The 22,562-nt window shown below is 42.0% G+C and overlaps 2 protein-coding genes across 10 annotated transcripts in view; one reads left to right on the top strand and one right to left on the bottom strand.

The window, feature by feature from the left end:
- Nucleotides 1–19,228, bottom strand: part of rxrga (retinoid x receptor, gamma a) — a 28,274-nt gene extending 9,046 nt beyond the window's left edge. For 2 of the 6 annotated variants that reach the window (XM_048989512.1, XM_048989513.1), the window contains exon 1: nucleotides 18,936–19,228. In XM_048989512.1, the coding sequence (XP_048845469.1) occupies nucleotides 18,936–19,068 (133 nt within the window). In that variant the 5' untranslated portion in view covers nucleotides 19,069–19,228. Of the gene's footprint in view, nucleotides 1–9,233; nucleotides 9,468–18,935 lie in introns of those variants that run through there. The other 4 variants (XM_048989514.1, XM_048989515.1, XM_048989516.1 and 1 more) reach the window with 2 other exon arrangements.
- Nucleotides 19,229–19,235: 7 nt separating this feature from the next.
- On the top strand, nucleotides 19,236–22,509 carry dusp12 (dual specificity phosphatase 12). 4 transcript variants are annotated; one of them, XM_048989518.1, is made up of 7 exons: nucleotides 19,236–19,361; nucleotides 19,674–19,961; nucleotides 20,066–20,179; nucleotides 20,443–20,561; nucleotides 21,074–21,164; nucleotides 21,266–21,455; nucleotides 22,150–22,509. In XM_048989518.1, the coding sequence occupies exons 2-7, from the start codon at nucleotides 19,708–19,710 to the stop codon at nucleotides 22,297–22,299; spliced, it is 918 nt and encodes a 305-aa protein (XP_048845475.1). In that variant the 5' UTR covers nucleotides 19,236–19,361; nucleotides 19,674–19,707; the 3' UTR covers nucleotides 22,300–22,509. The 4 variants fall into 4 exon arrangements, with proteins under 4 accessions (XP_048845475.1, XP_048845478.1, XP_048845477.1 ...); XM_048989521.1 differs by lacking the exon at nucleotides 19,236–19,361 and adding an exon at nucleotides 19,366–19,407; XM_048989520.1 differs by lacking the exon at nucleotides 19,236–19,361 and adding an exon at nucleotides 19,368–19,492.
- Nucleotides 22,510–22,562: the final 53 nt, after the last annotated feature.

Raw genomic sequence — 22,562 nt, 5'->3', positions numbered from 1 at the left:
ATTCTTCTTGTCAGAAGGAGACCCACGGGCGACCTTTGAAGTCCTAACTGAAAGGTCAGAGCGTGAACTACCTGTAAAATTCAAAAGCAATTACATTGGTATTAAGAGGCTGTGGAAATGCGAAACAGCCAGCCCCCTCAAAGGCTTTTACAAGGAAGAAAAAACAAACTGGGATGCCAGCAGGTGTTGGCAGCTGTATGCGACCCGTAGGGCCTATGATGCATCACTGGATTCAGAGAGAGAGGTAAGGAGCACACACTGATACGGCGCACTGCCACACCCACCACATGACAATCCACCTCAGAGATGAGAACCCAACTGCAGCTGTGTGGTGGGTGACACCTCAGCACAAAAAAAAAAAACTCCTGGCATTCACAGGATTCAAACCAGCAACCTTCCGAATTGCTGGCACAGATCCCTGGCCTCAGAACCAACCACTTCAGAGGATTGGGGTCAAATACATACAAGTAGCAACTGATATACCTTGTTATTGCGTGTCAACTACAGGACAATTCAAGTGTCTTCTGAAACAAATATATGTGACATGAAAGGTGTGAACATTTGGGAATTACCTGGATTTCTACATTAATAGCTTTTAAATTACGATCTAATCTTCATCCGAGACATAACAATTTTAGGCAGTCTTACGCGTACTAAACACATTTTAAAAGTCATACAAGGACATATCTAGGGGCTCATTCTAGGTCATTCTAAAATACTGAATTTCTTTTATTAAATCGAATCTGTTGTTGATCTTCTCCTATGTTTTGGATCATTGTCATGTTACATGACCCAGCCTTTTGGATACTAGATCACAGACAGAAGGCCTGACATTCTGAATTAGAATTTAGTAGAATTTAGTAGTAACTTGCATTTCATTGGTCCCACACAGCAAAGCAGTCCCACACCATTGCAACTCCTTCCACTATGATTCACAGCTTGCATGAGCTTTTAGTCTTGGTATGTGGAGTTTTGTTTTCTCAAAACATAATGCTGTGTACGCTTGCCAGAAGGTTCTTTTCTCTCCACAGAAAATCGTTCCAGTATCGCTGTGGAGCATCCAAGTGGTCTTTAGCAAACTTGAGATGGGCAGCAGTATTTTTATTTAACCTCACATGAATACCATTCTTGTTCAGTGCTTTTCTGATGAACTGATGACTGATGAACACAGACTTTAACAAGGGCTGGAGATGCCTGCAGATCGTTAGCTATCACCTTAGCATTCTTCGTTGCTTGTTTGAGGACTCTGCAGTGTTCCTACGATGCTATTCCACTGGCATACAGGAACCAGGCTGTACCTGAGCCGTACCGGGAACAGACGCTAGCTACGGCGCGGTTCCAGCTCGCTTCGATTTTCCCCTGCAGAGGGGTCAACTCTGAAAAGGCTTTGCCAGGTTTGGAGGGCGACAGTGACGTAAAACCAAAGAGACGCATATTTACTGATCACGCGTTGTACATCATGATGTACTACGTGCTAATTTTCGCACGTGTGAGAATTGCCATGTTACGTTAACACAGTGGTTCTCAAACTTGGTCCTCGGGACCCACTGCTCTGCTTGTTTTCCAGCTATCTCTACCCCAAACACAAGTCCCAGCTGTCTTTCAGCTTCCGATTGACTGAACACATCTGATCCAGGTAATCAGCAGTGTGTAGGGCAGGGATAGCTGGAAAACAAGCAGGGCAGTTTGAGACCAAGTTTGAGAACCACTGCGTTAACATCAAGCGCTATCCAAATTAGCATTACCCTGTGCAAAATTTCATTATCAATCCGTTCCATTCAGCCGTCCTATAGTACTTTTTCTGAGTTATCTGATATGAATCAATATATTGCAATGTGTGATGCTACTAATAATGAATAATTTCGGTTCTTGTCCTCATGTATTTCGACCATTCGGATGGTGGTGATGCAAAAGGCTCGGTTTAGGCTCGGTTTAGGCTCAGTTTAGGCTCGGTTTAGGCTCGGTTTAGGCTCGCTTTCGGCCCTGTTAGGAAGCAGGTCCTTGTCACCCCTGGGACGGCTCCGTTCTTGGTGGCAGCGGAGATGCGCTATAAGAGAGATTAGCCACAGTGATGGATTTCTTACACCTGGACTGATGGAGACCCAAGTACTTTGAAGTCCTTTGAAAACCCTTTCAAGCAACACTTCTGACGTCCTCAGAAGTGTCTTTTGATAAGGCCATATTGAGGTTGGACAGAAGTACACTGGCAAAAGGCAGGTAATCAAAATTTTGTGGCAGGGCAATCACACCCATAGCTGAATTCATTCCAACCTGATATCAATTTCCTGTTTTCAAGAGGCCATTACCCTAGAGGTTGACATAATATTAGACACTTGAAGAATTGATGATTTTAACTATTTGTTCAAAAAAGATACTGCACTGCAAAATGTTGTGCGTTTGTTTGTTGAATAAGACTATGGTTTTCATTCAGGTTAAGGCCAGATAACATTTCAAGGGCCATGCAAGCCCAGGGAAGCGTTTGTTCATATCTGCTTCCTCTTCTCACACACCACTGGATGGGTAAGGTATATAGCGGAATGGTTCAACGTGGCGCTCGATTGTACCAAAGAGCAGCCACAGTGCAGGTTCACTGGCAGTGAAATGTAACTCGGAGGCTCTCGTGCTCATGGTAACTCGAGACGTTTGCGAGTAGCGAGTTAAAAAAAAAAGAAAATCTGACATTCGCTCCCAAGCAGCTCTTGGGATTCCCCTTATGGGCCATTGTTTGCTGCTCTTTAGAAAGTCCGCTTCTTTGTAAACAAAGCTGATGTGTTATCAGTCATAGCACCAAGTCCTCCCCCCCCCCCCCCGCCCGACCTGGTGAACGTCCCCAACTTGTTAGATGGCCAACAGGACAGATGTCCAGCAATGGGAGGGGGGTAGAAGAAAGGGGGGTGCATTGTCCCCTGTGGATACAACCACCTCCCTAAATCCAAACCTGATTAAACAAGCCTATAATCCCCCTCCCCCACCCCAACCCACCCCCAAACAAGCTGGGAACACGATATAACAGACCTCTTTTTTCTCTGTGACAGCATAAATCCTCCGAGACACGTTTATTTATTTATATATTTTAAAGTAAAATCACATGTCTGCATCAAGTGACGCGTCAGGTGGCTTGATGCAACAAGTAGCCACTTCCTCCTGGAGGGCCTCGCTCGGAAAACTATTTTTGTGTCACTGATAAACAGTCCCATCCTGAACGGGCAGCCCGTCCACATGGCTGAGGATTTCGAAAAAAACAACAAAAAAAAACACACTCAGGGATAATAAGATAAGTGAACAGCATTGTTCTGCGTAGTATAGCAACTCGTATTTACAACACTGAAACCGTCATTATTCTTACAAGTAGCACTTACAATTATTATTATTAGAGCTTCACAACCATGAGCTTCTGGAAAGTGGATGAATGGGTAACAATCAGAAGAATTAGTGTCATTCATCAAAACAACGTAAACAATCCACTTGTCCAGGACAAAGCAGGTACATCATCATCACTGTTACCACTGACTGTCATGGCAGCACATTCTCCAGTGTTGTGCACCATTCCCAGTAATTTGAAGACATGAAAATGACTCTGTGCTGAAAACAGACCTGAGCCCAAAAACGAGTGTTTCATCCGAACACCAAGCGCAGGTTGTCGCCTGGAGAAAAGACACGTCAGGCCACTCTGAGGGAAACCAAAACATTTTTCATATTGAGGTCTCGTTCCAAAATCAGTCCAGACCTCAAATTACTCTATTGTGTCCTACTTCTCTGACCACAGAATGCGTTTAATTTTCTTTGCAGTCGAAACTTTAATTACTACTCCTTTGCACACTGATATGAATGTTTCAGCATTTTTGGCAGGAAAAATTTGTCTGAACCCATATAACGGCGCTCAACGGAGAAAGAAAACAATGTTAAATAAGTTTCCCCAACTCATTAAATGCCTGTTAAAAGTTAGATAGATTTGTAAAAAGTACGATGGAAAATACATTAGTTTAGGAGTCACATGACTGTGAAGAAGACCTGACATAGATAGAGATAAAAAGCTTCAGGTCGTAGATAAGGACAAACGCAAATAAAGACTGAGTTAAACATTGCAGTCCAAATGTTGTGAGGTGCTGGCCTTGGGAGACTCTTGATGCCGTTGTCAGGGACCAATGTCTGTGGGAGAGATCAATGGGCAGGTCTGATTGGGTGTGTCAGGTGGGCTAGCTCCTCCCCCCCATGGACACGAGGCACAAGCAGACACCCCAGTCCCTCACTGCAAAGCCATGTACTTCTGCCAGTACTAGAGTGAACAGGAGCCCAGTCACACATCCAGGCTGCTTTAGTGCAGAAAATACTGCTGTCTTGTTATCCAATTAGAATAGAACAGCGATCATTCATTTTCTTTTCTTCTATCCCATCTTGCTCTCCGTGAGACATCATACGAGTGTCACAGCACAGGGTCAGCACCCCTGGACCAACTGGGGGTTAAGGACCTTGCTCAAGGGCCCAACACCGCCATCACTCTGCCAGCCCTGGGGTTTGAACTGGCAACCTTCTGGTCACGGGCACCTAGCCCTAACCTGCAAAGCCCCACACCGTCCCCATTTTCCATTCACAGTTTTCTAACTGGAATGCCTTTGACAGCCATGGAAAGACAGCTCACTGTCCACTGTAAGAAGACCTCGCTGAACCCAAGTCCATAACTCTGCTGCCTGTCACTTACCTTATTTACTACCTGTACTTACTTACTAGAAAACCCTCCTAAAGAGGCCTGGATGAGTGTTACCCTGCATCCCAGCGCTCACATTCGAGATCACATTTGAGATCATTAACAGCTATCCTGCCTGCCAGTTACAGTAAACATTACCACTTTGACCAACTTCATCCCAAAAACTTCCTTTTACGTTTTGTGCAAAAAAAAAAAAAAGAAAAATCAGAACCCCCGTTATCCGACCAGCTCTCACAAACAAGTTTTCCCTATTTCAGGAAGCAGTCTGGAAGTGTATCGGACTCGGTAACCATGACAACCAAGGCTTGGGAATTAACCTATTAATTTACTAATGGAAAAATGTTTCATAATTTTTTTTTTAATTCTCTCGCCAGTAACTTGCCATTGATGACTAAGATAGATATATGCATTTAAAGTCACAGACAAATTATTTGATAATTTGCCTAAATAATGCAACCTATAATACCTAATATAACTATTTACTTTATTGGAATGAGTTTTTATGAAAGGCTGAAAAATGTCGTATGATGATCCAAAAATGCACCAAAGGTAACCAAAAATGCACAAGATGCAAAACTGTAGATTTTCCAGTCATAAAATTTGTTCCTTAACCACGATGCCACCTGCTGGTAGCCGGAAAAACAGCATATTCAGTTAAAAGGGGTTTTAAAATGTAAAATTAAAAAAGGTTTTTAAAATAGCCTAGCAAAAGCTTAGCTATGATATCTCAAATATTAAGTATATAATTATTGTTGTGATTAAATATGTTTGGATATTAAAAGGGCAAATTAAGTACGATAATATTAAATAAATATGATAGAAAAAATACCAGATCATCCACCTATTAAAACACTGTAGAGCTTCTTGGATGTTCAGACCTTCATTTTTGAGAGACAGCTGTCAAAAGGAATCCCCCCCCCACACACACACACAGAAACACATTTATGCTCACACTCTTCGCTATTGCCCCAACATTAAGGATAGTTATCTGGAAGGGAATACTTTTCACTGCAAAAGAACGAGAAAAATCACGAGAAAGGCTCATTTCAGCCTTAATTAATTACGCGCAGGACGAAACAATGATCATTATCGGATATCAGAGTTTGAAAGTATAGTCAACGTGCCCTGGCTTCGTCTGGTAGTTCGGCAGCCAAAGCAAAGAAACATTCTGGGACAACAGTTTAGCAAGCGAATAAGAGAAAGAGTCCAATATTAAAAACAATATCATCCACTGTACCTATCAGGCATGGCGTGTGACCCTCATTACGTCATCGCGCCCTACAAAAATACCCTCATGCGAATGGTCTTAAAAAGTCTGCAAACTTAAAAATTAAAAAATAACAAATAAAACTTTGTATAAATATGGTATACTACGGGTGCATTAATAGTGTTTCACCATCAATAATTCGGTAAGTGACCGAATTCATGTACGCCAAAACAAAAATAACGATATGGGATGAAAATTAACACAAAAGTTACTTTGAGCGCAGCCAGTTTTGTCCTTCGCACCGGGGATGTGTCTTGCGCGAAATAAACCAAGGCAAGTTCGTGTGCGGGCAGTGGCCGAAAAGCGTGCCGCGTATTATATAACAGTAATTCTTATTTACGGCTGCATTTGGGTTTGGTGCAGGCAGCAGGGGCCAGCCGCCCTCTCCTTAGCCCAATTTTCGTTTTTGCGCGGTGAGAAATGCAGACTAAACGCTGGATTACGGAGATTCTCTTCAAACGGCTCCAAGGGGAAATCGTTAATTGACGCGGATTAGACTGAAGGCCCATAAAATCAGGGTGTCGCTTATCTATAGGCCTATGCGATCTTAGGGGACGCCTGTTGTATTAACAGTCGGTGTTTTAGTAAAAGAATCTGTTTTTTAAATTCAAACATTCAAGTAGAATTAATATCCATTATTGGTAAACAAACGAAACCACAACGATCCCCAGCACCGTATAGGCCCAAATGTGAAATGATTAATATTTTCAAGTAGCCTTTTTGATAGAATGAACCCGAATTAATTCAAAGAAAAGTTTACGGGTCAGATGGTTTTTAATTAATTTCTTTTCTTGTCGTAGGCCTGCTAATGTTAATTGGTGAAGTCTCACATTAAATTGCATTGATTCATGTCAGCGCAGTTGTTTGCGGTGTTACAAAGTGAACGCGATTTAAATGGACCGAGCATTCCAAGACATGTTCTTGTTAAAGCTTTTCTTTTAAAGAAAGAGAAAAGCAGCAAGTTAATTACACTGGTGGGGATAAATAGTCTGTAACGAGCCATGTAAACTTTCACACTTGTGAATCGGTTAATTGGATTTATGACAGGTGAAGACCTGCAGAGTATTTCAGAGTAAGTGGCAGGCATTAAACTGCAGAAATGAAAGGTCTTTAACGCCGGGGGGGCAAGAAAGTAATCAAGTATCCATAGCCTACATGTTGACCAGCCTCTTAATTAATTATTTGAAATGAACTGAGACAGTCGTGTGGGTGAACATGGCATTCACTATGTGTAGAGAATGCATGATTGTGGTCTGGGGTGATTTACTTATGTCATGAACTACGCAGACCCATTCACTCACACACACACACACACACACACACACACACACACAGGAACTGTTTACACAGTGATAACAGCAAGGTGTCACATGGAGTTGAGCCGGGAAGAAACAAACACAAGGAAGCTGTCACTGCCGTAACCAGATCGGCTCTTCTGACCAAGTCCTCAGACAAATGGCTCACAAAGGAACTTTCAATGGCAGGGAGACAACGCCAGCATTGTCCAGCCCACGGAGGTGCTTCAGCGTACAAACGTCAACGAAACGCGAGATTCCACCTCCAGGGCAGCGGCATTATCTTATAGCGCTTGGATGGATCTCCAGAGAGGTCTGCAGGACAATCCAAATATGCTGCTGTAATACACCCAGCCCAGGGCCATTGGCTTAGGAAAAACAATAATCCGCATTAAAAAAAAAGGAGCACTTGTACCAAAAGGACAATTAAATAATCAGGCACAGACGGCACAACCACAATGCAGAGCCCTCTGCGTTTAACTGTTGGGACTATTACGATCAACCCTACAGAGAAAATTGTATAGCATCACTAAAGTGTGATATTGCCAGATATGTTCGTAGGGGTGTGACTAGGCCTAGGAATACAATTAGGCTTCGAGGGTTAACATTATTAATAACAGGATATTTTAAGTCAAAGGATTTAAGCCAGAATCTTCCCTTGGGCAAAAAAAAAAGAATTCTGCAGCTGATGTTTGAGGTTCAGATAGAAGCAGGAAAATGACTGATCCTGAATGTCAAAGTCCAGACATAAGACTCCGACTGAGACTAATCAAACAAATAATTACATTTCACACCAGCTGCTGAAAAACCCATTACAGCGCAAAACGATCATATTAAAAAAGATAATCTAATTTGGAAAATATACAGCTTATATGTAAATGCTTTTGTTAAAATGTACGAAATTGTACGAAGCTTGGGCAGCATGTAATTTATTGATAAACAATGATAAAACAGGAAAAAAATGTAAATGAACAACAGCTCAAACGCTCTTACTTTTTAAATATAATCAACTTATAAGATCATAAATCTCACTTTATACTATATAGCAAGTTAACGGTTTCAATTTCTTGCAAGCAACAATTCCTTATTTGGCTGGCCTTTTTACAAAACAATGTAACTTTCTTCCAAAATATCTCTATTTCTCAATTAATTTTCAACAACTGAGGTATACAGCTAATGGTTCTAACTATATGTCACAATTCTGACTCACTAACAACTGCGTTACGGTGTCAGCCACTAAATTTCTTGTGTCCGAGAAAGAGATATACGTGTATGGATGACACGTTTTGCGGTGTCACTGATGAAATATTCAATCAATTACTGTCAACATTTTGATCAATAATCGTTTAAATGCAATACCAATAACATGGCATTTTAAAGCTTTTAAAAATGTTTGTATCTGACATTAAACGGATGCATAATATTAAACCTTTGAAATGTCTTCTTCCAAAATATGTCTTCTTCCATTTTTTAATTGCACGTACAAATAACGTACAATTTCATTCCATGTCTCATTCCATATGAACGTGTAGTGTTACAGCTGAGCGATTAGCTGTGTTTTACACGTGTGGGCTATGTCTCGTCTGAAAATTACTGCTCAGCAGATAAAAAAAATAATTCAACCGAGGACAGTTTAACTAGAGAATCACTCGAAAGGCCATATATTACATAACCGCAATTAAAGTGCCAACCCCTGACCCCGCCTGAGAGGAAGAATTGCCGTCACCTGACTTTTTTGCATTAGTACTGCATTCTTGTCAATACTAATTACTGCGAGACAAGTGCAAACTGCGCTGATAAAAGTGGCCACATTGAATTTATAGCTGTCCGTGTAAAGTCCTCTGGTTAAAAACAGCATGTATAACGCGTGCATGTGCAACAAACAAAGCGACTCGGCAAACCTGCGACTGAACAGGGGAAGCGACTGTCAGCGCTGGCTCATCCGGACAAGTGCGATCATACTTACTGAGGTGCAGATATGCGTCATTATTATCCATAGTGTGCAAATTATAGCCCCGTTACTGTACTATGGACGCAGTGGTTTCGCAGTCATAGCAGCATCTCTCTCTCCGGCTTCACTGGGATCCTCAGCGCTGTTACTGAACGGGGGTTTGCCTTCGCTGGGGCCCCGCGAAGGGGGTGGCGAAAAGCGCCGATTCTCCCCAATGACGGCGTATCACACACACTCCGCGAGCCTCGGCGCTCTGCCCAAACAGTCACGCTTACAATTCATACTGTTGCTGCATACTTCGCTATACATAGGGTAGGTGGGGACCTACTTTAAACCGCAAATACAAAATGGCGATGGTTCAAAAGCTGCTTTTTATTAACACCACTGGAAAAAAATGACCTAGATTTGTTTTTCACGCAATTGCACTGCAATGTATAGCTATTTCTTCTATGCACTACGTATCGCTTCCTAAGGAACACAGTATAGCCAAAATTACCATTGACCATGTTATCAATTTTATTCATTACATCATTACAGCTATTTTCTAAATTGTGTCGGAAATTTCTATATCAAACAAAAATGGAATGTATTAATTATATTGTTAAAAATGTATATTGTATTTTTCAGGAAACGCGTAGTAACATTTTTAAAAACGTTACAAAGAAATACAGACACATGCATACAAAAGAAATCTCCTTGAAGGATTTTAAAGGGTATCCCTTTAATGATTGCTATATTGGTCCTAGATCCTGATTGGGGGTCTAGAGACCCCCTGGCTACCCCCGCCAGTCTTTTCTTGGAGTAAGGGGTCATCTAAGGGTGAGCTCTCAGCCTGCGAAGGTTACGCAGGAGTCACCGGCATTCAGTCTTGAACTCCGTTTCAGGAGCCGCGAAGTCAGCGATGCTGATGACCACTCAGCCCGTCTGCCGTGCCCCGCAGTCCAGTGGGAAAGGTTTACGCAAAAACACCAACGCAGGAGGATGCTAACAAAGATAAATAGTTTTTCTTACAACTCGAGCCACACAGGGCTTTTCATTTGTTCCTATCGCTAGATAATGTCAATTCATGAAAGTCAAAGAAAAGGGGAAAAGGGATAATTTATCAATCGCCCCTTTTCATTCTCTATTACGGAGAAACAATTTAAAGCGCCGGCGTCAATTTGCCACGTTTTTTTTTACATTCTACTCGCTGAAGAGTAAACGACGTAATATTTGATAATGTGAATAATTTAGCAAATGAGCCAGAAATTGCTTCAATGAAAATGAACTGTAGTCACAGATCTGTTCTCCCAAAACAAAAAAAAAAAGATGCTGGATTTTTTTTTCTAACGGGGTTTCATATAAAAAGTTCGAACCTTTGTAAATATGAGTAAAGCATGAAAACGAGCAGTTGAAAAGCAATGAGTATGAAAAGAGAGAGAGAGAGAGAGAGAGAGAGAGAGAGAGAGAGAGAGAGAGAAAGACCAGGTCATCTGACTTACAACAACAGGCAGAGGATGTTTCAATAAACAAGGCTTCTGACACACCCTCTCACTATCCATCATCACCTGAAATCTCAGAGCCCCTCCCCCAACACCCGTCACAATCAATAATGAAAACCTCCTGCAGTAATCCCTTTGTATTCACAACAGAACCCCTAACAAACAATGACCGCAGCCCTAAACATTCACCCAACACCACAAACACCAGCAGCCATAGCCGAATGCTTGATAAAATCTGCCTCTTTAAACCATCCCGAGGCCCCAGAGTGCTCAGAATCACATTCCCGAGTGCGTTTTAAAGCGAACTGGACAGGTCTACAAGGTGGACGAGTGACCACTGGATTTTATCAACCGGTTGAAAAAAGGCACGATGCCCCTTGCTTCCGTACACCAGCCTTGTCAAAACCCCGTCAGTACAGATGCCAGAAGCAGAAATTATAAAGGGAAAACATTCAGCAAAAATTGCAATATGTTTTGAACGACAGCAGCTCGTATGAGATATCAGAGTAACCTTCACGATGAAAACGGTAGTCTTTCTGCGTCGAGTCGTGGTCTGCTCTGGGACAGTTGACCCTCTGCTAATGACTTGGTGACAACGGGGGCCAAAGATGGCGGCCGAGAGAAGGATCCCGACCGTGTTCCAGGCAGGGCCTCTCTGATGCAGATGAGGAGCCTGAGAATCCAAAGCGGGATCATTCCCTCCATCTGCTCTGCGATCATTATTTAGTTGGGCTTTATCAAGCCCATGCACAAGCCGAGATGATAAGTGTACCCCCAGTGGATGGTCACTGGGATGGGACGCCACACAAAGATGAGGGAGATCATCAATCTTACAGGTCATCAATCTTGGAAACAAAGAGGTGAACAGGCTTCTGCACTGTGAGACGTTTCTTCACTAACATACAGATTTGATATCTTTGCAGAGATCCTAGGGAAGAAAATAACCTCAATTTCATTTCTGGGCTGGGAATCAGATAAAGTCTGGAATGCTGCTAGCCAGGCATGATGACAGACAACATCGATGTCCAATACGGTGGAGTTTTCCTAGTATAAATGGCAGGGATTTTCTCTGCTGCCATATTTACGTTTCAGTGACATCTGATACTCATTAAATTGCAGAACCCTTGTCTTCATTTTAGTTGAGTTAATAAAACTTTCCGAACTACAAATTTGTTTGCTTAATAAATTTAAGTGTTAATTTAATTATTTGATTATAATATAGAAAAATATATATAAAATCCACGAATACCCAACTTATGTGGGTTTTGGGACGTGGAACACTTTGACATTTCCCTTTTAAATGACTGTCCCTTTGAAAACATTGATAAAATGTGTCAATCATCCCTCTATTTTCTGGAACCACTTATCCTATGGAGCTGATCCCAGAGACTACGCGCATAAGGCAGGGAACAAGCCCAGAGGGAGCGCCAACCCATCACAGGGCGCCAACCCATCACAGGGCACCTTCACACACCACTCACTCACACACCATCCACTTACACACCATCCACTCACACACCATTCACTCACACACCATTCACTCACACACCACCCACTCAGACACCATCCACTTACACACCATGCACTCACACACCATTCACTCACACACCATGCACTCAAACACCATTCACTCACACACCATGCACTCACACACCATTCACTCACACACCATTCACTCACACACCATCCACTCACACACCATTCACTCACACTCCACTCACTCACACATCATTCACTCACACACCGGCAGGCAATTTAGTAATGACCAGAGTACCTGGAGGAAACCCCACGACGACACGGAGAGAACATGCAAACTCCACACACATGGAATCCTGGCAGACACTCGAACCCTGGTTCCAGAGGTGGGAGGCAACAGCACTAACCACTGCACCACCCCACTGTCAATCATTTGTCCCATAATTCCAATTCCATCCTTCTTCTTCTGACTTTGTCCACTCTTTCCATCAAAAGGTCAGGTTGCATCATTCATAAACAAGGCATGTGATAAGAAAAGCCTGAAGGTTCCTGTGTTTCACGACCTTCCCGATTAACACTTCTCAGTTCCGTCATTTGGACCTGAGGACCAGTCGAATAAGATCTGCAGAAAGGCTACTACAGCTCCCATCAGAATTAAGTTATTCACAGTAGAAGTACATAGTGACAGAGGACAGTTCCTGGCCCTAGTGTATGAGTAAATTAAATATGATTCTAACAGACAAGCGCAGTTGGTGCTTATGGAGTTGCAAGTGCTTATGCAGCTGGTAATTATGCTTAACAAAAGCAGATAATCCTCTAAAAAGGTATTAGGCCGTCAAAGAAATAAACCAACAGTTCACAGCTAAGACATCTTCTTAACAAAACACTCTTTATCAGGCCTCCGTTACCATCCATTGGCTGCTATAAGAAATTAACAGTGTTGGGCATTTCAGGTCCAGGAACTACAAATCCAGACAAAGATTTTGCTTCTACCAATCAATTGAGCATAAAGAGTGACAGTCACAGGCTACTCAATTGGTTAGTAGAAACAAAATCTTGGTTCGGATTTGGACTTTACTTTCTGGGCCTGAAATGCCCAACACTGGAAATTTACTGACGACAAACTCCTTTGCTGTTGAAAAAGCATTTGTGCCCAAACCCCAAACCCCAAAGCTAAAAGGTGGCTTCAGTCTAGAAGCCTGTGAGCAGACAGAGAGACTGGAACGGACCTTCGCTATTAAACATTAACTGTCCTGGACAGAGAGCTGAAGGGGATGTAACCTCTGAACCTGGCATGTCACTGGAAAACGGGGCGGTGGGAACGGTGGCTGGGGACAAGCAACGAGACAGTAGGGAAAATGAAGAGAAAACCACAGCACCCCAGGCCGAGTGATAGAGTGCCACGCAGAGCAGGCCATTTATAAAAAAGAAGAAGAGTGGATCAGATTCTGTGGGTCAGCATAAAACTCTAAAGAAAAGACTCTAAGGGACCTTAATGTGCTGTCTGGTTTGGGTGGTGGAAACCGGGGCCAAGTGTGAAAGTGTCAGACTAGTCCACACCCAGACTTTCATGGAAATATTTGCTTAGAACCACAGATAAAGCAATCATAAATTCTGCCCCGGGTGAAGTAACAGGAAACAGATTTCTCTTTTCTTTAAGATTCTGAACCAAGCAACAATGATATCACTGGGAAGAAAATGTAGAAATGTACTTCGATGAGGAGAGTGACCCATGGAGTAGAGAGGAAATAAATGGTGATTTGGAGACAGCGGCACAAGCCGAAGATCGAAAACAGTGTGAGATTAAGGCATAAAACTGTGATATTACAACAGCAACGATTCATGGGCCGGGAAACACAACAGGAAGCACGATGCATGAAGCAATCCGGCGGAATGACAAAGCAGAATTCTCAGACCAGTTACTCAACAGCCGGAAAGCACCTGGTACATACACAAAAAAAACAGACAGAAATGACCATTAAAGAGAGACATGGCTGGAACAGAGTTCAGTCTGAACACTGAACCACCAAAAGCTGACAGAATCATTAAAAAATGTAGCATTGGATTCCTGGTGGGAAAAAATGCTTCATTCGCTATCCAAAAAAACCTAGACTGAAATGTGGGCCAGAGGCTCTAGTGCTGACAGTATTTTGAACATGACAGAATGTAATATCCATCTTCTAACTGCTTTCCCTGATGCTCGTAATATGAAATCCTATAATACAATGCAATCTAAACCTAAAGTCAATCATATAACCCATAATAGGATGCTACATCAAAATAATCTCCCTACTGTAAGACAAGTCTGCTTTTCACCACTTACTGACTTGTTGTTACTTGCTATAAATCACAACAGCAGCTAATGAACGGCTATGATGGATGCAGTAAACACACGAATCTTAAGCCAAATGCTCTTTCTCAGCCAGAATTCATGTGATAGCACTTTTATTACAATAGAACAATTCTGCGGAGTGTTTCTTGGACTTAATTGGGAACCCTGGTCCAGGATGACTGCCTGCATTTAATTTTTCACAAACTCCGTACTGCAGCTCAAATGCATTCTGGGTATTTTGTGCCTGAAAACCACGTGACACCAGAAAGATGTGCAAACCCACACACAACCTTGGAGGTGTGAAGCAGTCATGGTACCTATTCAGCCACTGGGTGCATCATATGTGCCCTTGAGAGGTAAGGTGGGCTATCTCACATTTTTTCAATTGGATAAGTTGATATTATACTAAGTGATACCTCTGTGCTACCTATGATATACCTATGATTTTTGTGGGATAGCAATTTGGGACAACAGCATGGAGGGTAGCATGTGGCTCAGCAGGCTAAGCCTCTGGTCCTGTGATCAGAAGGTTGCTGGTTTAAGCCCAGCTTCAGCAGAACAGCCACATGTCCGTGGGCCTGAGCGAGGCCCTTAACCCCCAGCTCCAGGGGCACCACTGCAGGTAGCTGCCCTTCACTGCCAAGCTTCCTCTCACCTATAAATGTGTCATGGAGAGCAAGATGGGGTGGGTGAAAAGAGAATTTCCCCATGGGGATCAATAAAGTGCTAGAACTTTTATTGCGGAAAATGCAGAGGCAATGCACTTATCTATAAAATGGTCATTCTCACTAAGTAACGACGGTTGTTCACTTCATAATTCTATTAATGCAAAAGATGTATTTCAGCTAATCAGTTCTGAAAGGCTTTTAATCAAGATGCTTGGCAGGGCTGCCTGGGAGTTTATAAAGCCTAAATCCATTCTGCACAGATTTAATACTTAGGAAAACACAGTCTGTGGCTGAATTATGTTATATCCTCTTAATTCTCAGTCTGTGGCTCAGGGTTAAATGTGGTTAATATGTTGGACTAAACCTAACATATATTATATATATATGTGTGTGTGTGTGTGTGTGTAAACAATTGTACAATTGTATAATTTAATTTTTTTGTTGTAAAGATGAAGTATTCACAATGTAGAGTGTATACTGAAAATAATCCTGAAATGTCCTACAACGTTTTCTCTGAACAACAAATACGAGAACTGATGTCAAATTTCTGTACACAAGTGGGGGGAAATACTTTTAATGCTTGAAAGCCAAACCAAAAACTTTTGAGAAAAAAAAATTCTAATTTAAGTATTTCATTAAGTTATTTCATGAAAGTTCACAGAAATACATTTTGAAAGCATGTTTCAAAAGGCAATTCCAAGCACAGACTTAAGAACATTTATACACACACATACATGTTTGTATTCTTATCTTTGTGGGGATTCTCCATTCATTTCTATGGGAAAACTCTAACCCTAACATGATGACTCTAACCCCCACTCAGCCCCAACCCTAACCATAAGTAACCAAACTAAATACAAGACGTGTGGTACTTTTAGTTTTTTAATTGCAGTCACTGATTTTTATAAAATTGAGTTTTTCCCCTTGTGGGGATCGAAAAAATGGTCCCCACAACGTCAAAATAACACGGTAATGTATACCTGGACTACACGCACACACACACAGGCACACACAAACACGCAGGATTCTGAAAGACCACCTCAGGCTAAGCTGGACCTGTCCTGAGGAAACCGAGGAGATTATGACTTAGACATCTGCTCTTGAACGCTTTACATACAACAAAAGATAATCCCAAGCCTATGTATATACACTGAAAGCAGGCTGACTTTATTAACATGGAGCCCGGCTAAAAAAATCATAACGGACTATTAGCTTAGATGCTAATGTCTCAGCAGTACAGATCTGGAAGCCTGTTAGCGTGCCAGCGCATCACACACCCTCTATTCGATTTCCGCGAAATTAAATGACCGTGACCTTTCGCTCCTTTAAATCACTCAAGATGTCCCAAATCCACAGAGCACCACTTAAAACTAAGTCAAATGTCTCAGGGCTGGATAGAAGGATTGTAACGAAACAATGTTGCGATTTTTCCAGTGCAAACAGAAGGTCTATAAAATTAATACACACTTAAATTCATAGATTTCAAAATGGAAACAATGACATGAAATTTGAGAAAATGAAGGTGCAGATTTCATCATTTCATTTAGTTTAACTGTTTCGGGTGTAACAGACGTGCAGAGGGGATCCCCACTGCCTCTGCCTCTGCTAGTTAATTTTTTTCATATGTGTGAGACAGGAAGTGCATGTAATTATTTATGCGTTTTAAAAGAGGACTGACTTCCAGGCTGCTTTGCAGTTTACTGTGGCACTGTCTAATCCGTTGACGCGATCATTGTTCTCATGCGTCTGACAGTGGTCCGAATTGTGACCATTTCTTAAAAAAAAAAAACTAAAACACTGGTCCACATGACTTAGGGAAGAGAAGGCCCAGTAATTTTGCGACTCCTGTGGACCACAGAAGTTGACCATCATTGTTAAAATATTGAACTCCACCTCTACTTGCCTGACGATCCAATGTCAACCTAAGGGGTTTTAGTGACAGTATGGTGCGCTCTAACGAATTTGAATCAGCCCCTGCACACATAGATGCCCCATTGTTGTTCAGCTATGGAATGCCAGTTTAATAAACATATAATATAAATTTGTGATAATATTCTAACTCTGAGGTCTTAGTAGAATAAAAAATGCATGAATGAACAAAGCATAAAAGCTTTGTCAATAACCTCCGAGGTGAAAGAGGATGCCGGTGGCATGAGGGCAGTGTGTGCTCTCGTTTAGCGGTGCTAGACAGTCAATTTGGGAAATGAATTTCATACCCGCTCACAGAAAAAAAAAAAAAAAAAAAACGCTTCTGCTATTTCTTTGACGTACTTTGACGTGTACGTCACAGGAAGTACAGCTATACCGGAATATTGCCGAATATTTGACAACATGTGTAACTGAAACCAAGACAATGGCCAGTTGTGAAATGCTTGCTGTCACTTATTTAGTCACCATACTTGTGCCGTGTCATGCTTCTAAACTATCACTATAACACTGCATCACCCCTCCATGTAGAACCTCATGGGGGCGACTCTGCTGCGCCCTCTTTTTAAGGGAAAAAAGATGAGTGTTTGACTCCCTCACAGATGACTTGCAACAAAGGAAAGACTGAAGTCAGAATTTGACCTTCCTGGGCAAGTCCAGCTATTTACAAAGAGAAGGATTTGGACAGTAAGCATCCTCAGCAAATGTGCAGACAGAGGAGAAGCCCTGTCACTGTGTTACATATACACACTGAATCCTTTATATACACTGTAAGTAAAAACTCACTCTTTTTGATGGACGGGGGGAGGCAAACGTCCTGGAGATGCTGCCACTCTAGCAAAGTCTTTCTCCCACAGCATGTGATTTTAATCTATACTTGCAATCCTACACCGCATTTCCAAGGCCAATAAATTTCAACACACTTGTCAACACGCCCTCAAGGCACTGAAATGCAAACTATTTATAGTTCAAGTCCCAGATTTTCGGTCGGGCCAATTTTGGGGGAGTTACAGTTGACTGGAGTAAATTAAATGAAAAACAGGATTTGAAAGCAAAAAAAAGAGGATCTCTGATTGTTTGATTCCTTGTGTGTTTTTTTTAACTCTTGGTGGGGGGACTGTATGCAACAAGAGAGGAATCAAAAACGCAGGGAATTAAATCTGTGTGAGTCCATGTTTGGCTCAGTTATTTGCAAGTCAAACATACCTCAGCATGCTGAATCATTTCCCCCTAAATTTATATGCAATAAACATAATATTAAAGGCCTCGAACACTCATGAAAACATAAATTTCTTTGAAGACCATCTCTTGGTCAATAAACTTAATACATTGTTTCATCTGTTTTCTAAACGAGTTACCCAAGGGAGGCTGTTCACGTTAACGAGTGTTAACATTCCCGTAATTTGTAAATAAGATAAAATAACACCATATTGGATAAAAGGTTGGATTTGACGGATGAACTGTAAACTTCTATTTCAGATAAAAGGCTTAAGCAGACGTGAGAGGGAAAATGGCAAATCTCAAAAATGTACGCATTTAGCACCATCTAGTGGTGAAATTCGATCAACTGTCAAAAATAACCCGAAAGTCACTCTTTCATACAACAATGTCAATAACCCATTACTAATGGTGATAATCGTCTGGCAGCGCATATGAACTCTTTTTTTCCGCTTATAAACTCTCCGGATCACTAATCTGCAAAAGACAGATCAGCGATTTTAAAAGTTGTCAGATTACGAAACATTGATAGGAGTTAATTTTAGATGCATCCAGATTGCACTGCTTGGAGCTCCACTCGACGCTGTGACATTCGCGGCAGTAATGTGACATTTACCTGTGCCGCCCCCTAGGCATGAATGTTGCTCGGATGCACATTCCTGAAACGCACCCTCGGCGTGTCCAGAAGATTCCGCACCTTCGGGATTTCGCGATGCGCCACTTTTGATTGGCCTTCCCGCTTCGGACATGATCCGCACCGCCTAGCGGCTGGGCGCCCTCGAAACGCCCACAGTCCGCTTAGACAGCAATGTCGTCATCGTGGCAAAATGCTAAATCTATCTCACTTTGTCCGTTTTAGCAACAGAAACCCATCCACAAGTTCTGATAAATTCGCTAAATGGTAAATATACACTTGTATTCAATTTATTTTGTTTTGTTGCTTGCTGGTGAAACTCAGAATCTCCATCCGGAACTAAAGTAAAAGGAATTTGTTTGGAAGTCGGACCAATTTAATGTCAGAACAAGGATACTGAAGTACCACGTGAGTGTTTTTTCATAGTGTGTTGTTGAATGTGCATGTGTTTACGGCAAGTATTGAAAAGGTTTTGCGTTGAACAGTCTGAAATGTTAAATGTCTAGTACATCATAAAGTGCAATTCAGAGTGGATGTGCGTGAGTCTTGCTTTAATATTCTAACGAGAGTTTTTATATGTATTACATTTATATTAACTTAGAGAAATACTGGGTATATTTACCTCTAACTTATCAGGTTTACATTTCCAAGTCACATTTTCTGACTATTGATGTTGCCTTTGCTTGAATATTTACAAGACAGTTATTCGTGTTTTTACAGGAACTTTATGAATGTCCATAGCTGAACTGAAGACATGATTGTTGTTGAACCGAGGCTATATATCGGATCTACATCCGACCTGAAAGATAGTCAGGAACTGGTTAATGCAGGAATCACCCATATACTCACCGTTGACTCGGAGAAACCCACTTTGCCAGAAGTGTTTAAGACAAAGTTTGTCCGTGCCATGGACGAGGCGACTACCGATCTACTCAGCTGTCTGGATGATTGTCTTCGTTTCATTCGCGAGGGTATTGATGGAGCGTCTGGGGCAGTCCTCGTGCACTGGTGTGTATACGTCGACCTAGAACGCAAACATGACAGTGGTTGTATTATGGGAGATATATGTAAAGTTCGTGGTCACATCTTATCAACATTATCATTTCTTTCAGTCATGCCGGACAGAGTCGGAGCGCTGCTGTGGTTACTGCCTTCTTGATGAAATCAAAGCAATTAAACGCGATAGACGCTTATGCCAAACTACAGCAGATAAAATCAAATGTCAAGTAAGTTGCCTTTTTGTATTTCAGCTCGATGTGTAGTGAGGTTTTTTTTTAATAGAGACTCGATGGAGCTAACTGTAATCACTTGTATCATTATATACATAATGTGCAAATAAACCATTTGTAAAATGTTAGTATTTCCGTACAGCAAACATTTTTGCTCCTCATATTTTACTAAATCAGCCATGCAAAGTATTACATCTTCCTCTCTTTATTTCCGTTCATATATTCCATGCTTTACCTATATGCCTAAAACCATTACAAAGAATGAACGAAGAGTTTCTTCGCCAGCTAGAATTATTTGAATCAATGAACTGTGAGGTGGACGTCACCAGCCCAGTCTACAAACAATACAGACTCCAGAAAATCACAGAAAAATACCCAGGTAGTTATTATAAATACAACTTTTAAAAGTCATTGTGTATTATTTTATAATACATGTTATTACTTAATTTTTTCTGCTGCCCTAGCTTGTAATGTACCGATGTAGTGTGTGTTTTTTATGACTGGGTCTTTGTGTACCCTGTGATGGACTAACATCCCATCTTGCATCGTCTCTTTTGACAGTGTTTTCCAGTCTGGTTTTTGGGGACCCACAAACAGTCCACATTTTTTCTCCCTCCCAGCTCTTGGGGCCTGTTTGACAGGGAGCTCAGAGGAAGCAAAAACATGAACTGGCTGCGGGTCCCTGAGGACCGGACCCGGAAACACTGTCTTAAAGGGAGGCTACAGGCTCACTGTGACCATAGAAACTAAATTAGGGATAATCGATGGATGTTGTAGTTATGATTCCTGGCTGACTTTTTAAAGACAGAAAATCGTGTAACAGCAACAGGGAATATTTGTAGACTGGTGAGAATCCCAGTAATTGTGTGTAGCTGTCGTCTGTGATTGCAGAACTTCAAGCCATTCCTAGGGAAGTCTTTGCTGCTGATCCAGTGACAGACACAAGCAGCAATGATGTCATCCATAGATGCAGGAAGTGTCGGTGGGTATTCACTGCTTATTAATGATCTGCCCCCCCCCACCCACATGTGCTGTTTATTGTTGCAGTGATGCAGTGGCAGTGTGTTTCTTTGCCCTCCCCAGACGCACCGTGTTCCGCAGATCCAGTGTCCTCAGCCACACCCCTGGCGTGGGCCCCACGGCTTTCGGTCATAAGAAGGTGACTGGAGTCGCCTCACAAGCCCCAGGGCACGCTCAGACTCAGTGTACGTCCTACTTCATCGAGCCTGTGCGGTGGATGGAGGAGGCCCTGCTGGGTGTGATGGATGGACAGGTAGTACTGAGACAGTTTTCCCTTTCTGTTATCTGTAACTGGGCAGCATGGTGGTGCAGTAATTACTAGTTTCCCACCTAGTTCATAAACATGCTCAGATGAATTGGAGTTGCCAAATTGTCAGTAGAGGTGAATGTTGGGTGACCACCTAATCCATGTCAGGCGGGACACTGGGCTGCTCCAGGTTTTAGAAACTACTGTAAAACTGAAAGGTTCTTGGCTGAATTATCACTTCTTTTTGCACTTTTACTGGCTTGTGTCCACGATACAAAGACTCATCCGGCGGATTCACATTAATATTAGCGACGCATGCATGATTATAGGAGACTGACCAATCAGCAGGTTGAATTCAGCGCTTAAGTGAAATCCAGGTTTTTTTTTATTGAAATTATAGTTTGCAAACCCTGTCGTGGTGCATAGTGTCCCTCCTGACATGGAATAGGTGGTCATCCTAGATGAATGTGTGTGAATGGTGTGTCTGTCCTACGATGAGTCGGTGCCCCATCCTGGATTGTTCCCTGGTTTGCACTCGTAGCTTCTGGGACAGATTCCATACCCTTGTGACATTAATTAGGACAAACGGGTACAGAATATGAATGCCCCAACTGTACAGTTTAGATTTTAAAATGTTCTGTCCCACATACTATGTCTTAAGACCCTTTGGCTCTGTTTTAAGGCAGCTGTTGTGTTTCAGCTCTTGTGCCCAAAATGCAACTCGAAACTCGGATCCTTTAACTGGTATGGTGAGCAGTGCTCCTGTGGCCGTTGGGTGACGCCCGCCTTCCAGATTCACAAGAACCGGGTGGATGAAATCAAGCACATCAGTGTGTCTGCACTGAAATGACGCGTGGATCACTCGTCTGAAGAGATCGCTTTGCCGTCACTAAGCGACACCAACTTGGTCTCAGAAGTCGAGGGCTGATAGCAGCTGCAAAACACCTTTGCCTTGCAGGTCTCCTATTTTATCAAAAATTGTATTCTCTTCCATTTACTGTTTCTGAGAGCTGTTTGTATAAATTTGTGTACATATTATCAATAAATGCTGCAACTGAAAAAAAAAGTGTTTTGTTCAATAAAAATGTAATACTTAGGTTTCACTTATTTTTA

The sequence above is a fragment of the Brienomyrus brachyistius genome, chromosome 21 (assembly GCF_023856365.1).
Source record: "Brienomyrus brachyistius isolate T26 chromosome 21, BBRACH_0.4, whole genome shotgun sequence".
Lineage (NCBI taxonomy): Eukaryota > Metazoa > Chordata > Actinopteri > Osteoglossiformes > Mormyridae > Brienomyrus > Brienomyrus brachyistius.
The sequence above is the reverse complement of the archived record's forward strand: the minus strand, read 5'-3'. Positions and strand labels throughout refer to the sequence as shown.

Bases quoted from the DNA above. Each gene is read 5' to 3' on its own strand.
- dusp12 (XM_048989518.1), top strand. From the start codon at position 19,708: ATGATTGTTGTTGAACCGAGGCTATATATCGGATCTACATCCGACCTG. The intron at 19,962-20,065 runs GTGTGTATACGT...CATTTCTTTCAG, and splicing joins GGGGCAGTCCTCGTGCACTG to TCATGCCGGACAGAGTCGGA. The intron at 21,165-21,265 runs GTGGGTATTCAC...TGCCCTCCCCAG, and splicing joins CATAGATGCAGGAAGTGTCG to ACGCACCGTGTTCCGCAGAT.